This window comes from Miscanthus floridulus, chromosome 13 (genome assembly GCF_019320115.1).
Source record: "Miscanthus floridulus cultivar M001 chromosome 13, ASM1932011v1, whole genome shotgun sequence".
In the NCBI taxonomy this organism is placed as follows: Eukaryota; Viridiplantae; Streptophyta; class Magnoliopsida; order Poales; family Poaceae; genus Miscanthus; species Miscanthus floridulus.
In genome coordinates this window covers 28,280,720-28,296,160 of record NC_089592.1, presented here as the reverse complement: position 1 = coordinate 28,296,160, position 15,441 = coordinate 28,280,720, and the positions used below count along the sequence as shown (strand labels likewise).

General features: G+C 42.4%; 1 protein-coding gene across 6 annotated transcripts; it reads right to left on the bottom strand.

Moving 5' to 3' along the window:
• Window positions 1-995: 995 nt before the first annotated feature.
• Window positions 996-14,555, bottom strand: LOC136499042 (uncharacterized). Of its 6 annotated transcripts, none has more exons than XM_066494747.1 (7): window positions 14,180-14,555; window positions 13,972-14,076; window positions 13,552-13,613; window positions 13,376-13,459; window positions 13,255-13,286; window positions 13,081-13,162; window positions 996-1,069 (listed from the first exon to the last, which is right to left on the bottom strand). In XM_066494747.1, the coding sequence occupies exons 2-7, from the start codon at window positions 14,062-14,064 to the stop codon at window positions 1,030-1,032; spliced, it is 393 nt and encodes a 130-aa protein (XP_066350844.1). In that variant the 5' UTR covers window positions 14,065-14,076; window positions 14,180-14,555; the 3' UTR covers window positions 996-1,029. The 6 variants fall into 6 exon arrangements, 2 of the variants coding, with proteins under 2 accessions (XP_066350844.1, XP_066350843.1); XM_066494746.1 differs by lacking the exon at window positions 996-1,069 and adding an exon at window positions 7,454-7,661; XR_010769870.1 differs by lacking the exon at window positions 996-1,069 and having other exon boundaries at window positions 12,689-13,162; window positions 13,547-13,613.
• Window positions 14,556-15,441: the final 886 nt, after the last annotated feature.

The following is a 15,441-nucleotide window of genomic DNA, read 5'->3' as shown; positions in this document are numbered from 1 at the left end:
GAGCCGTCTATTGCCATGATAAATATTTGGTTGCTAGAGGTAGCCTCTCTATTGCAACGATCAATACTGGTTGCTATAGGTGGAACCATCTATTGCCACGATAAATATTTGGTTGCTAGAGGTAGCCTCTCTATTGCAACACTAAACATTGTGGTTGCTATAGGTGCATCCGTCTATTGCCACGGTAAATGTTTGGTTGCTAGAGGTTGTCTCTCTATTGCAACAATCAATACTAGTTGCTATTGTTGGACCCTCTATTACCACGCTAACTATTGTGTTGCTACAGTTTGGAGACTCTATTGCAACACCCACTATTCTATTGGTATGATGTTTTTTGCAACACCGTTTGTTTGTTGCTATATCATATATTGCAATGCCAAATTATTTTGTCGATAGTCCATATTGCAACGCTTTGTTTGCTTCAAACAATAATTGCATGCCAAACAATATATGATGAAAGAAGCATTTAGACATCCATTAATCCAAAATATGCTTTGTTCATACAACTCATTAATGAAACTACATCCAATGTCAAACTTAGTTGATAACACACGCACAACAACTGAAACACATAAGGTATCTGACGCACAATGGCTACTTTGAACAGTTCAAAATGTAATAAGCTATGTGTAGCACTGTAGCAAAGATTGGCTTGACATTGACCATCCATCAGTTGTGCGCTCCACTCAAACTCTATCTTGCTCCTAAAACAATCATTAACATTGGCATATTCAGCAAACAGAAACTTAGTATTCAAGTAAGTATCATTTCACTTTAAAGTAATAGGAACTAGCCAACTAAATCTGATTCAGAAATATTCACAGGTAGTGGAGTCAAAAATCACCTGTGCTTTGCCAGCTTGTTGATTCCTTTTGTATAATGCTCGTTTCTTAGCCGCAGCATCCCTCAGTGCTTTAGTAGTAGTAAAACTAATTGTCGTATCCCCTCCTTTGTTTTGGCCAGTTTGAGTCTTATTCACAACACTATTTCTAGTTGTGGGACCATTACTTATACCTGCCGCTGTTGTTGCTACGAGTTGTGTTTGTGGTGGGATGCTATCTTGGTTTTCCTGCAAATCAATAGATGGAGGGAAAATCATGTCTCACAATAATTTTTTCTCAGCATATTTCAGTTTAATACCTGCTATACAAAACACTCTTAGTACACCATATCTGCATGCACATCATGCTCCTGGCAACATAATTCTCATAATAACCACATGAACATAGAAATGAAGATGACAAATTTAAGAGACTAATGACAGTTATAAGTTCAGAAGAATCAACATCCAGAAAAAAATTCAAAAACTATGCTACCAAAATAGTGAAGGTAAAACCATCAACACCCTAGTAGACATGTCTTCTACTCCATTCTTCATGAAACTAGCTTCTTCACTGCTGTAAGAAGGAAGAAATGTGAACATAGTTTGTTGTCTCACCCTTAGGTATAGAAGTAACAACATGTTTACCCATTGTCAGCATGACAACTAGATATTATATATAATGAGGCTATTGTAAAGCCATAACCTATATAGTTCTAAGTTATATTGCATTAATTTAATAACACATTATGCATGGCATGTTTCATCAATGAGAGAACCAAGTGAAACCCTTTGCATGATGCTAGAAGCAACTGTTTCTTTGTCTCACTTTGGAACAATAAGCACCAGTAGCACTAACTATTTACAGGAAGCTTTCCTAATCATTGTAGTGCACCAAATAGAGCAGAATTTACACATTTCTGATTCTGACTTTAGAAATGACACACAGCAAAATAACAAGGTGTTTCACATCTGCTAATTTTCTAAGCCCTAAAGCTGGGAAGTGTTTACACATAAAAAGTCTACTCCCTCCATCCTGGAATACAATGAATCAAAGCATTCAAAAAATTTTCTAGAGGCTAAGGAGGAGGTTTATTTTCAGGATCATTCTCACCCGATGCTACTCCCTACTCCTTAGCCTTCTCTAAATCCACTGACCACAGCCACCATGCATGCACTTTAATGAGTAAATTCCATGAATTTCCATTTAAATAAACCTACTGCTAAAACATTTGTGTGATTTGCCATGTATGTGTGTGGTAACTAAGCAAGCCTTCTCTAAATCTACCAATCACAGCCACCATATATGCATGAACTTGTTAGAAATTTAGGCATTTTCATTATCAGTTTAATCTAGAAATATAACATCAATAGGTTTGTGACAGCATATATGTGCATGTGCATATTTCTTATGAACGCTACAGCATGCATAGATAACATACTGATTGATACAGTAAGAATACAAAATACAGTAATCACAGAGATTAGACTGTACCCAGCGGAGGGTCCCATGCCGAGGGCATCAGAGGCTCCATTTGCACTAGACATAGTGCATTGCTCAAAGTCACGGACCATAGTCGATGCAGGAAGATGTTCGCAGTGCAGTCCCACGAATGGATCACCAGGAAGAAGACGCCTTGACGTTCCAGGGAGAGGATGGATCCAAGAGCGATCTCCAGGAAGAAGATGAACGAGCAGTCGTGGATTGCTCCCCAAAAACCTAATCGCCGCTCACCCCGTGTAGGATTCTCAGGCGGACGAGGGTTCCGGAGGCACCTGCTCTCCTATGACTCTGTGCGCAGAGGTATGAGACGGGGAAGGGTTCCGGAGGCACCTGCTCTCCCCTGACTCCGTGCGCGCAGAGGTACGGGACGGGGAAGTCAGAAGGCTGCTGATCTATGGTTCTCTCAGGAGTGGTTACGGAAGATTTTGTCTGGACTGAAGGAAGACAGGATATATGGCTATTGACGGGGAAGAGAAGATGAAGGCAGCCGACAATCCCAGGACACAGGAAGTAGAAGCGGAAGGGACAGTAACTGACGCAGTCAGTTCGCCTCCACCATCAAGGAGCGAAACTCCTGTGATAATGTGGATTTAAGTGGCAAAAGACTGGCCATGCCCGCCTGCTCGCTAGCCGCCCGCCTACCTACCTCGCCATGCCACGCCCAGGGCCTGGCCCGGCCCGCGGCGGCGTGCGCGCGTGTGGCGTGCCTTTATCATTTTCTCAGCTTCTCAAGTTAGATGAATAATTTCCAACCATATAAGCTGAGTCTGCATTCAGTCAAAATCCCGTATGGTATTAAACCATACAACACTTAATGTTACACACCATAGAGTTTTATTTAATTGTTAAATATTATATGGGCCAAGCCCATATTATATCCAACAATCCCCACCAAACTCTTGAGTTTGTAACAAAGTAGTCTTAGAACCACATTTCTTTTATATACCAGTGTTTCAATGGAGACTGTTAATTAAACATCCATCTAGAACAATAGTTTCACTCAGGCACAACTGAACAATGGACTAAGCCTTGAATTGATAGTTTTGTGTGAGGTGAATGTCAATAAAGTCCTTAGCTGATACTGGGTAGCAAAAGACATCCCCTCTATTTGAAGCATATAAGTCGTACTTCAGTGCCTTTCATGAGTATTTAGAGATCACCCAAATCTCATAGACTATGACCAGCAGTCTGACTCATATAGGTGTGTTCCTCAAAAGATGTTCTGTAGGACATCTTTGCTTTGACAAGCCACTTGGAATGCATTAAGGCAAAAGCCAGCCTGCCTTATAGAAAGGAAAGATATGCATCAGAAATGAGTCTTACTAAGGATCTTTCCTCACAATTTACTACTAGCGTGTTTCATCATCCTACTTCACGGGATCTCCGATCACATAGAACAGGTTACCACTATAGTAAATTTCAAGTGGGTCTCAAATCCATCTCTCTCGATGCCCTTTCTATCACATTGCGTGATAGACCCTCAGTGAACTGATCTGCCAAAGTGCTAGATGTGTGAACATAGTCCAACGCTATTACTCTAGAGTTTCTCAATTTTCTGACATATTTTAGTCATCTCTTAACATGCCTTGTGGACTTCATGTTATCCTTAGAACTGTTAACCTTCGTAATCACAGTCTGATTATCACGGTTCATAGAAATAGCCGGTATGGGTTTTTCAACAACCGGTAAATCCATAAGGAGATCACGAAGCCACTCAGCCTCAGATCCAGCAGTGTCTAATGCTGTGAGTTCTGCTTCCATTGTAGACTTCGTTAAGATAGTCTGCTTGCAAGACTTCCAGGAAACAGCACCACCTCCAAGCGAAAACACATATCCACTTGTGCATAAAGCTCATCAGCATCAGAAATCTAGTTGGCATCACAATAGCCTTCCAGCACTTTCAGATGTCCGGTACAACAAATACCATAGCACATGGTCCCTTTTAGGTAGCGCATTACTCTCTCAAGAGCACGCCAGTGATCATCTCCCGGGTTTGACACAAACTGGCTCAGCTTGCATACTACAAATGAGATGTTAGGCCTTGTTGCACTAGCAAGATACATGAGCGAACCAATGATCTAGGAATATCTCAACTGATCCCTTGCTATTCTTCGATTTTTCCTCAATAGCACACTAGGGTCATAAGGTGTAGGAGCATGTGCACAGTCACTGAACCCAAAGCGACTCAGCACCTTTTCCACATAGTGGGTTTGTAACAGAGTTACCCCACCATCGCCTTCTCTTAGAAGCTTGATATTAAGAACATCAGCCTCTCCCAAATCTTTCATCTCAAAATTATTAGTTAAAAATCCCTTCACCTCTTTGATCACTTTGAGGCTAGATCCAAAGATCAGTATGGCATCAACATATAAACACAAAATGACTCCTTCACCCCCACCATACCGATAGTACACACATTTATCAGCTTCATTCACAACAAAGCTAGCAGATGTTAAAGTTCTATCGAACTTCTCATGCCATTGCTTAGGAGCTTGTTTTAGGCCATATAATGACTTTAATAATTTACACATCTTGCCTCCTTGACCATTTGCTACAAACCCATCAGGCCGATCCATATAGATCTCCTCCTCTAACTCTCCATTTAGGAAAGCTGTCTTAACGTCCATTTGATGAACGATAAGACCATAAGAGGCTGCCAAGGAAAGCAAAACTCGAATTGTGGTCAATCGGGCAACCGGTGAATAAGTATCAAAGAAATCCTTACCTTCCTTTTGAGTATAACCCTTGGCCATAAGCCTTGCCTTGTACCTCTCAATAGTACCATCAGGCCTAAGCTTTTTCTTGAACACCCATTTGCACCCTATAGGCTTGCACCCATAGGGACGATCAACAATTTCCCAAGTTCCATTAGACATAATAGAATCCATCTTACTCCGTACTGCTTCCTTCCATAAGTCAGCATCAGGAGAGGAATATGCCTCTTCAATGGTCGTTGTTGTGTCATCCACAAGGTACACAATATAGTCATCACCAAAAGACTTTGCAGTCCTCTGTCTCTTGCTTTTCCTGGTGACTATAGTGTCATCCTCCTCAGGATTTTGCACATAGGGTTCCTCAATTTGTTCTATCAGAATAAAATCTTCATGGTCATGGGGAATTATAAATTCATGACTAGTTGTCCTAGGTGCATTTTTCATGGGAAACTCATTCTCAAAAAATATAGCGTCTCTAGATTCCATGATTGTATCAACAACCATCTCAAGAACACTAGAGTTTATAATTAAAAATCTATAACCCACGCTGTTAATAGCATAACCAAGAAAAACATCATCAACAGTCTTTGGTCCAAGCTTTCGCTTTTTGTTTATTGGCACATTCACCTTTGCCAAACAACCCCAAGTTCACAGGTAAGAGAGATTTAATCTATTCTTCTCCCATTCCTCGAATGGTGTAATTTCTTTGTTCTTTGTGGGCACTCTATTCAGGACATGACATGCTATCAAAATAGCCTCACCCCACCATTCCTTAGATAGTCTCGCAGTCTCCAACATGGCATTAACCAAATCAGTTAGAGTGCGGTTCTTTCTCTCTGCAATCCCATTAGACTGTAGTGAGTATGGTGGCGTCATCTTATGAATAATTCCATGCACCGCGCAAAACTCATAAAATTCATTTGAGAAATATTCTCCCCCGCGATCAGACCGCAAACGCTTGATTTTCTTCTCAAGTTGATTTTCTACCTCAGCTTTATAGACTTTAAAATAATGCAACGCTTCATCTTTAGTTTTTAATAAATACACATAGCAAAATCTAGTGCAATCATCTATAAATGTCATGAAGTATCGTCTACCGCCTTTAGTCAATTCGCCATTCATTTCGCATAAATCAGAATGAATGAGTTCTAATGGTGCCAAGTTCCATGCCTCAGCAGCCTTGTGAGGCTTGCGCGGTTGCTTTCATTGCACACACACCTGACACTTAGAATCTTTGACTAAGTTAAATTTCGGGATTAAATTTAGATTTGCAAGCCGCATGAGACAGCCAAAATTAATGTGACAAAGTCGTGAATGCCATATATTCGACTCATCCGAAACAATAACATTGTTCACTACTTTATTACACACATCATCAAGCAAAGATAAGCAGAACAAGCCTCCACAATCATAACCTTTTCTGACAAATATTCCATGTCTCGACACAACACATTTATTGGACTCAAGCACAATTTTAAAGCCATCGCGACACATCTGAGAAGCGCTAACAAGATTCTTCTTGATGGAGGGGACATGCTGCACAGGTCTTTAATAGCACCATCTTTCCCAAAGTAAACTTCAGAACGACTGTACCAGCACCAAGAACACGCGCATGTGAACCATTTCCCATCAGTAAGGCTCCACTCCCGCTGGCCTGATAGGAAATAAACAAAGAAACATCAGCACAAACATGAATATTAGCACCACTGTCCATCCACCACTCAGGTGAAAGACAAACTGAAGGAACAAAGGGTAAAGAATTATCATACCCAGATGTTCCTCCTCCAATCTCGCTAATGACCACATTTGCTGATTTCTTTTCTTGCTTGTATTTGCAGTCTAGGCATGCACTTGCCCAATGCTCATCACTCCCGCAAACAAAGTATCATCCACCTCTCTTGTTGTTTTTCTTCTTAAACTATGCAGTCTGCTTAGGCTTTGCATTGTTGTTCTCTTGCATGTTCTTCTTTTTATTACGAGATGAAAATGAGTTTTCTTCTACACCATATTGGCAGTGGAAGACTCAACTCCTTTTCCACAGTTGTCTTTTGCTCTCGCCCTCTCCTCAACATCAAGAGATCCAATAAGCTCAGCCACGCTAAACTCTTGTCTCTTGTGTTTTAGAGAAGTAGCAAAATCCCTCCAAGAAGGTGGCAACTTAGCGATTATACCGCCGGCCACAAACTTGTTGGGCAACAAACATGGGAAATGTTCTACTTTCTTTGCCAGTGCCTGTATCTCATGAGCTTGTTCGACCACAGAACAGTTTTCAACCATTTTGTAGTCAAACAGTTGCTCCATAAGGTACAGCTCACTACCAACATCAGAAACCCCAAACTTTGCCTCAAGAGCATCCCATAACTCTTTGCCTGATGTGCAAGATATGTAGTTTTTCTCATACTTGGGATAAAGTGCACTAATCACGGCGCCTCGAAACAGGTTATCGGCAGCCAAGAACTTTTGCTCCTCCTCAGGAGTAAACTATTCAGGCTTCCCCTACGCGGCGTGATCGCAGTTCATTGCAGTCAACCACAATACCATCTTGGCACGCTATATCATGAAATTCTTGCCATGAAAATTATTTGGCTTCAAAGCAGCAGCAAAACCATTGATAGAAAATTGCCTAACATTAGGTTTTTGGAGTGTTAGAAATTTAGGCATTTTCATTATCAGTTTAATCTAGAAATATAACATCAGCAGGTTTGTGACAGCACATATGTGCATGTGTATATTTCTTATGAACACTACAGCATGCATAGATGACATACTAATTGATACAGTAAGAATACAAAATACAGTAAGAATACAAAACACAGTAATCACAGAGATTAGACTATACCCAGCGGAGGGTCCCATGCTGAAGGCATCAGAGGCTCCATTCGCACTAGACATAGTGCGTTGCTCGAAGTCATGGACCACAGTCGATGCAAGAAGATGTTCGCAGTGTAGTCCCACGAACGAATCACTAGGAAGAAAACGCCTTGACATTCCAGGGAGAGGATGGATCCAAGAGCGATCTCTAGGAAGAAGATGAACGAGCAGTCACGGATCGCTCCCTAAAAACTTAATCGTCGCTCATCCCATGCAGGATTCTCAGACGGACGAGGGTTTCGGAGGCACCTGCTCTCCCGCGACTCTATGCACGCAAAGGTACAGGATGGGAAAGGGTTCCGGAGGCACCTGCTCTCCCACGACTCCATGTGCATATAGGTACGGGACGGGGATGTCAGAAGGCTGCTGATCTGTGGTTCTCTCGGGAGTGGTTATAGAAGATTTTGTCTAGACTGAAGGAAGACAGGATACATGGCTGCTGACGAGGAAGAGAAGACGAAGGCAGCAGAGAATCCCAGAAGACGGGAAGCGGAAGCGGAAGGGACGGTAACTGACGCAGTCAGTTTGCCTCCGCCATCAAGGAGCGAAACTCCCATGATAATGTGGATTTAAGTGGCAAAAGACTAGCCATGCCTGCCCACTCGCTAGCCACCCGCTTGCCTGCCTCGCCACGCCCGCGCCCACGGCCCAGCCCGACCGGCGACGGCGGCGGCGCGCACGCACGTGTGGCACGCCTTTTTCCTTTTCTTAGCTTCTCAAGTTAGATGAATTATTTCCAACCATATAAGCTGAGTCTACATTAAGACAAAATCCCGTATGGTATTAAACCATACAACACTTAATGTTACGCACCATAGAGGTTTATTTAATTATTAAATATTATATGGGCCAAGCCCATATTATATCCAACAATCCCCACCAAACTCTTGGGTTTGTAACAAAGTAGTCTTAGAACCACATTTCTTTTATGTACCAGTGTTTCAATGGAGACTATTAAGTTGAACATCCATTTAGAATAATAGTTTCACTCAGTCATAACTGAACAATGGACTAAGCCTTGAATTGACAGTTTTGTGTGAGGTGAATGTCACTAAAGTCCTTAGCTGATACTGGGCAGCAAAAGACATCCCCTCTATTTGAAGCATACAAGTCGTACTTCAGTGCCTTTCATGAGTATTTAGAGATCACCCAAATCTCATAGACTGTGACCAGCAGTCTGACTCATATAGGTGTGTTTATCAAAAGATGTTCTGTAGGACAACATCTTTACTTTGACAAGCCACTTGGAATGCATTAAGGCAAAAGCCAGCCAGCCTTACAGAAAGAAAAGATATGCATCAGAAATGAGTCTTACTAAGGATCTTTCCTCATAATTTACTACTAGCTTGTTTCACTGTCCTACTTCACGGGATCTCCGATCACATAGAACAGGTTACCACTATAGTAAATTTCAAGTGGGTCTCAAACCCATCTCTCTCGATGCACTTTCTATCACATTGCGTGATAGACCCTTAGTGAACTGATCTGCCAGATTGCTAGATATGTGAACATAGTCCAACGCTATTACTCCAGAGTTTCTCAATTTTCTGATAGATTTTAGTCGTCTCTTAACATACCTTGTGGACTTCATGTTATCCTTAGAACTGTTAACCTTCGTAATCACAGTCTGGTTATCACAGTTTATAGAAATAGCCGGTATGGGTTTTTCAACAACCGGTAAATCCATAAGGAGATCACGAAGCCACTCAGCCTCAGATCCAGCAGTGTCTAATGCTGTGAGTTCTGCTTCCATTGTAGACTTCGTTAAGATAGTCTGCTTGCAAGACTTCCAGGAAACAGCACCACCTCCAAGCGAAAACACATATCCACTTGTGGCATAAAGCTCATCAGCATCAGAAATCTAGTTGGCATCACAATAGCCTTCCAACACTTTCGGATGTCCGGTACAACAAATACCATAGCACATGGTCCCTTTTAGGTAGCGCATTACTCTCTCAAGAGCACGCCAATGATCATCTCTCAGGTTTGACACAAACCGGCTCAGCTTGCAAATTGCAAATGAGATGTTAGGCCTTGTTGCACTAGCAAGATAATGAGCGAACCAATGATCTAGGAATATCTCAACTGATCCCTTGCTATTCTTCGATTTTTCCTCAATAGCACACTAGGGTCATAAGGTGTAGGAGCATGTGCATAGTCACTGAACCCAAAGCGACTCAGCACCTTTTCCACATAGTGGGTTTGTAACAGAGTTACCCCACCATCGCCTTCTCTTAGAAGCTTGATATTAAGAACATCAGCCTCTCCCAAATCTTTCATCTCAAAATTATTAGTTAAAAATCCCTTCACCTCTTTGATCACTTTGAGGCTGGATCCAAAGATCAGTATGGCATCAACATATAAACACAAAATGACTCCTTCACCCCCACCATACCGATAGTACACACATTTATCAGCTTCATTCACAACAAAGCTAGCAGATGTTAAAGTTCTATCGAACTTCTCATGCCATTGCTTAGGAGCTTGTTTTAGGCCATATAATGACTTTAATAATTTACACATCTTGCCTCCTTGACCATTTGCTACAAACCCATCAGGTCGATCCATATAGATCTCCTTCTCCAACTCTCCGTTTAGGAAAGCTGTCTTAAGGTCCATTTGATGAACGATAAGACCATAAGAGGCTGCTAGGGAAAGCAAAACTCGATTTGTGGTCAATTGGGCAACCGGTGAATAAGCATCAAAGAAATCCTTACCTTCCTTTTGAGTATAACCCTTGGCCACAAGCCTTGCCTTGTACCTCTCAATAGTACCATCAGGCCTAAGCTTTTTCTTGAACACCCATTTGCACCATATAGGCTTGCACCCATAGGGACGATCAACAATTTCCCAAGTTCCATTAGACATAACAGAATCCATCTCACTCCTTACTGCTTCTTTCCATAAGTTAGCATCAGAAGAGGAATATGCCTCTTCAATGGTCGTTGGTGTGTCATCCACAAGGTACACAATATAGTCATCACCAAAAGACTTTGCAATCCTCTGTCTCTTGCTTTTCCTGGTGACTATAGTGTCATCCTCCGTAGGATTTTGCACATAGGTTCCTCAATTTGTTCTATCAGAATAAAATGTTCATGCTCATGGGGAATTATAAATTCATGACCAGTTGTGCTAGGTGCATTTTTTATGGGAAACTCATTCTCAAAAAATGTAGTGTCTCTAGATTCCATGATTGTATCAACAACCATCTCAGGAACACTAGAGTTTATAATTAAAAATCTATAACCCATGCTGTGAATAGCATAACCAAGAAAAACACCATCAACAGTCTTTGGTCCAAGCTTTCGCTTTTTATTTATTGGCACATTCACCTTTGCCAAACAATCCCAAGTTCACAGGTAAGAGAGATTTAATTACTTCTTCTCCGATTCCTCGAATGGTGTAATTTCTTTGTTCTTTGTGGGCGCTCTATTCAGGACATGACATGCTGTTAAAATAGCCTCACCCTACCATTCCTTAGATAGTCTCGCAGTCTCCAACGTGGCATTAGCCAAATCAGTTAGAGTGCGGTTCTTTCTCTCTACAATCCCATTGGACTGTGGTGAGTATGGTGGCGTCATCTCATGAATAATTCCATGCAACGCGCAAAACTCATAAAATTCATTTGAGAAATATTCTCCCATGCGATCGGACCGCAAACGCTGGATTTTCTTCTCAAGTTGATTTTCTACCTCAGCTTTATAGTCTTTAAAATAATGCAACGCTTTATCTTTAGTTTTTAATAAATACACATAGCAAAATCTGGTGCAATCATCTATAAATGTCACGAAGTATCGTCTACCGCCTTTAGTTAATTCGCCATTCATTTCGCATAAATCAGAATGAACGAGTTCTAATGGTGCCAAGTTCCACGCCTCAGCAGCCTTATGAGGCTTGCGTGGTTGCTTTTATTGCACACACACCTGATACTGACAGAAAATTACCTAACATTAGGTTTTTGGATTTTTAGAAATTTAGGCATTTTCATTATTAGTTTAATCCAGAAATATAACATCAGCAGGTTTGTGACAGCATATATGTGCATGTGTATATTTTTTATGAACGCTACAGCATGCATAGATGACATACTGATTGATATAGTAAGAATACAAAATACAGTAATCACAGAGATTAGACTGCACCAAGCGGAGGGTCCCATGCCGAGGGTATCGGAGGCTCCATTCGCACTAGACATAGTGCGTTGCTCGAAGTCGTGGACCACAGTCGATGCAGGAAGATGTTCGCAGTGCAGTCCCATGAACGGATCACCAGGAAGAAGACGTCTTGATGTTCCAGGGAGAGGATGGATCCAAGAGCGATCTCCAGGAAGAAGATGAACGAGCAGTCACGGATCGCTCCCCAAAAACCTAATTGTCGCTCACGCCGTGCAGAATTCTCAGGCGGACGAGGGTTCTAGAGGCACCTGCTCTCCCGCGACTCCATGCGCGCAGAGGTACGGGACGGGGAAGTCAGAAGGCTGCTGATCTGTGGTTCTCTCAGGAGTGGTTATGGAAGATTTTGTCTGGACTGAAGGAAGACAGGAGACGGGAAGCGGAAGCGGAAGGGACGGTAACTGACGCAGTCAGTTCGCCTCCACCATCAAGGAGTGAAACTCCCGTGATAATGTGGATTTAAGTGGCAAAAGACTGGCCACGCCCGGCTGCCACGGCCTCGGCCCGACCGGTGGCGGCGCACGCGCATGGCACGCCTTTATCCTTTTTCTCACCTTCTCAAGTTAGATGAATAATTTCCAACCATATAAGCTGAGTCAGCGTTCAGTCAAAATCCCGTATGGTATTAAATCATACAACACTTAATGTTACGCATCATAGAGTTTTATTTAATTATTAAATATTATATGGGCTAAGCCCATATTATATCCAAGAGAACTAAATAGATCAGAGTTTAAGTCAAGGATGCATGTTCTTCCAATACTGACACTTACAGGAACAAATCACACAGCAACCCACTATAGACCCAGTTGTACAGGTGCAAATAGCAGATTCAACATACATTCAATTAATGTTTATTTAATCTTAGTCAGTCCAGTGGCAGGGAAGAGATAGTCAAACAGTAATGCAAAACTCGTGGTTGAGGATAAAATTGGTTTCAGGGAAAACAAAAGTTAAAAAGATAAATATAAGCAAGAACCGTAGATTATCAAAGCTTACTGTAAAGTGGATACCCATGCTCTTACAGCGCTGGGAGTTTCTGCGCAAAGAAAGTATTCCTTTTTCTGTGGAGTTCCAATATCTAGAACACTAGTCAAAGAACACATCGAATCAAATCTAGACAAAAGGAGAAGAGAGTAAACATGATAACACAAAGACACCCCATAAGGATACAGAAACAGCATCCATCGTATTTTGCCAGTCCACTGCACCAAGAGTTTGCACAGGTCATTACAAAGTTTCCACAACGTACATCCGAAAGTCATGACGAACTGGAACAGAAGTAGGTCCATACTGAAAGTTCATAGGCGATAGCGTCACTGTGCTTATTGAATCAAACAAAATTACTCCCCTAACATCCTTGTCACTCCTACGGACCCTACATAATCCAAAAAAAATCGGTGTCATTCATTTGGTGTCTCAGGTACCGCCTCTTTGGCGAAAAGGGAAACAGCTCTGCAGTTACCGGACTTGTATTCTATCTTCCCAGTTGTTGGATCAAGTATGACCCAGCACTCATTCCACTTTCTTAGCTGATATATATGAGTAAAATGAAGAAACATCATAAGTGGAAGTGACAACGTGGAATCCAAACAAAAATTGCAATGCTATGAGAATGGAGAACGCCTCAGGACTCGCACATAGACTATATGGTTTATACACTACTACACAAGCAAGGAACTGAATTTGCAAATAAGAGGAAATGACAGTTGACAGGTAAACAATCAACAAATGTTAACTAGAGGCTCGCAACGGTATCCATGGGTCAGCAATAACAGTCCATTTTGGCTTTCTAGCTATTTCCTGCAGTAATTTGTACTGATGCCGAGACAGGGAACATGAACCAAACTGGAATCCAGAAAGAAGGGGAAATGAAGGGAGCGGATTTACCATGTTGGATCGCTTCAAGAGGGGGCCCTGGAGGCGGTGGCGGGTGGAGGTGGAGGAGAGCTGGCGTCGCACCCGGTCCAAGCTGCTCTGCATCTCGCCCACCACCTATGGTCCGCTCGACGCAAGAGAGAGGGGAAAGAGAAATTCCTAGCTCCCAGTGAGATCCTAGCTCAAATGATACGGAAACGCAAAGGAAACGAGCCCTAACCTCGAAGAGCTGGCTGAGATCGGACGGATCGGCCTTCTCTGCTTGCTGCGACGCCACTGGAGAGGAGGGGGCGGACGCATCTCCGACGCCGACGAGGGGGCCGTCACCACCTTTGACGGCGAGGTCGCCCGATGGTGAGCAGTGGACCTCCGACTCCTCGCATCTATTTTTCTCCTTCCGTACAGGAGATGAGAGGGACGCGGGCCTGGGGGCCAGCGGGGCAGGGCGCAGGGGGCGCCGACGGCGGCTGGGGCGGGTGTGCCTGTGTGCGTGTGTGGCACGGGTGGGTGTGTGCGTGTGTGGCTGTGTGCGGCGAAGTCAAGCGGTGGCGGCGGGTGCAGATCGGGATCTGAGTTGGAGGAGGGAAAGGAAAGAATTGGAGGAGATGGGGAAGATAATGAGGAAGTGGGGAGGTTAAGATTTGTTTTGTTCGTATAATGGGTGGGGTATTAGGCGGTAAATGGCTGCATGTGGGCGCCAAGCCAATTTTCAACAAAAATTACAAAAAAATAAATGGAAAAAGGGTGGAGAACCAGGATCGAACCTGGAAAGTCGATTTATATCAGTGTCGCAGACACCATTGAGTTACTGGTTGTTTTGTCTCACTTCTTGCTTGTCAACATTATTATACATAGTTTTGGTGCCCTTGACATGAGGGACCCACTTGTCGGCGCTAGGTTCATATGATGTTCTAGTTCGGTTCATGGTGTTCATCTTTTTTATTTTGATTCATTGTAAAAACGTTAAACGTGTTTAGATTTCGCATTTGTTGTCCAAATCAGGTGATTCTTTTTTTCAATTTCTCGGAAAACTTTTTCCTTTCACGTGGTTTTATTTGCATTGTGTTACTCGACCCCTTGTATTAACATTTTGTCATTTTCTTTCCTATTTATGTACTCTACAATGAACAGACCTTTTTCGAATGTGTCCAAGGTACCAGGGGCTTATGAATAGGCAAGTTGGAATCTTGTTTGATCAAATGTGTATCATATAGGTGTATCATATATATGGCATATCATATAGGTGTATCATGTTCAATGTCACCTTCTTTGCCTTGAGGTGATTTCATGTGGGAGCTAAGACAATGTTTCAGTGCAAATTGGTAATCGATCTCCTCAAGTATAGGATTTATCGCACAAACCATCTTTTTGCAGCGTGACATCTTTACCTAGGTTTGGGTTCGTGACACCAAGATACACTTATCTTTGTATTTGTATTTGTGATAAACCAAGCTAGTGATATACACTTACCTTTGTATTTGT

What these genes read in the sequence shown, in the direction of transcription:
- LOC136499042 (XM_066494746.1), bottom strand. Translation starts at nt 14,064, where the DNA reads ATGCAGAGCAGCTTGGACCGGGTGCGACGCCAGCTCTCCTCCACCTCC. An exon ending in TCTTGAAGCGATCCAACATG is followed by an intron (nt 13,614 to 13,971) that starts GTAAATCCGCTC and finishes CATATATATCAG; the next exon opens with CTAAGAAAGTGGAATGAGTG. An exon ending in ACTGGGAAGATAGAATACAA is followed by an intron (nt 13,460 to 13,551) that starts GTCCGGTAACTG and finishes TGGATTATGTAG; the next exon opens with GGTCCGTAGGAGTGACAAGG.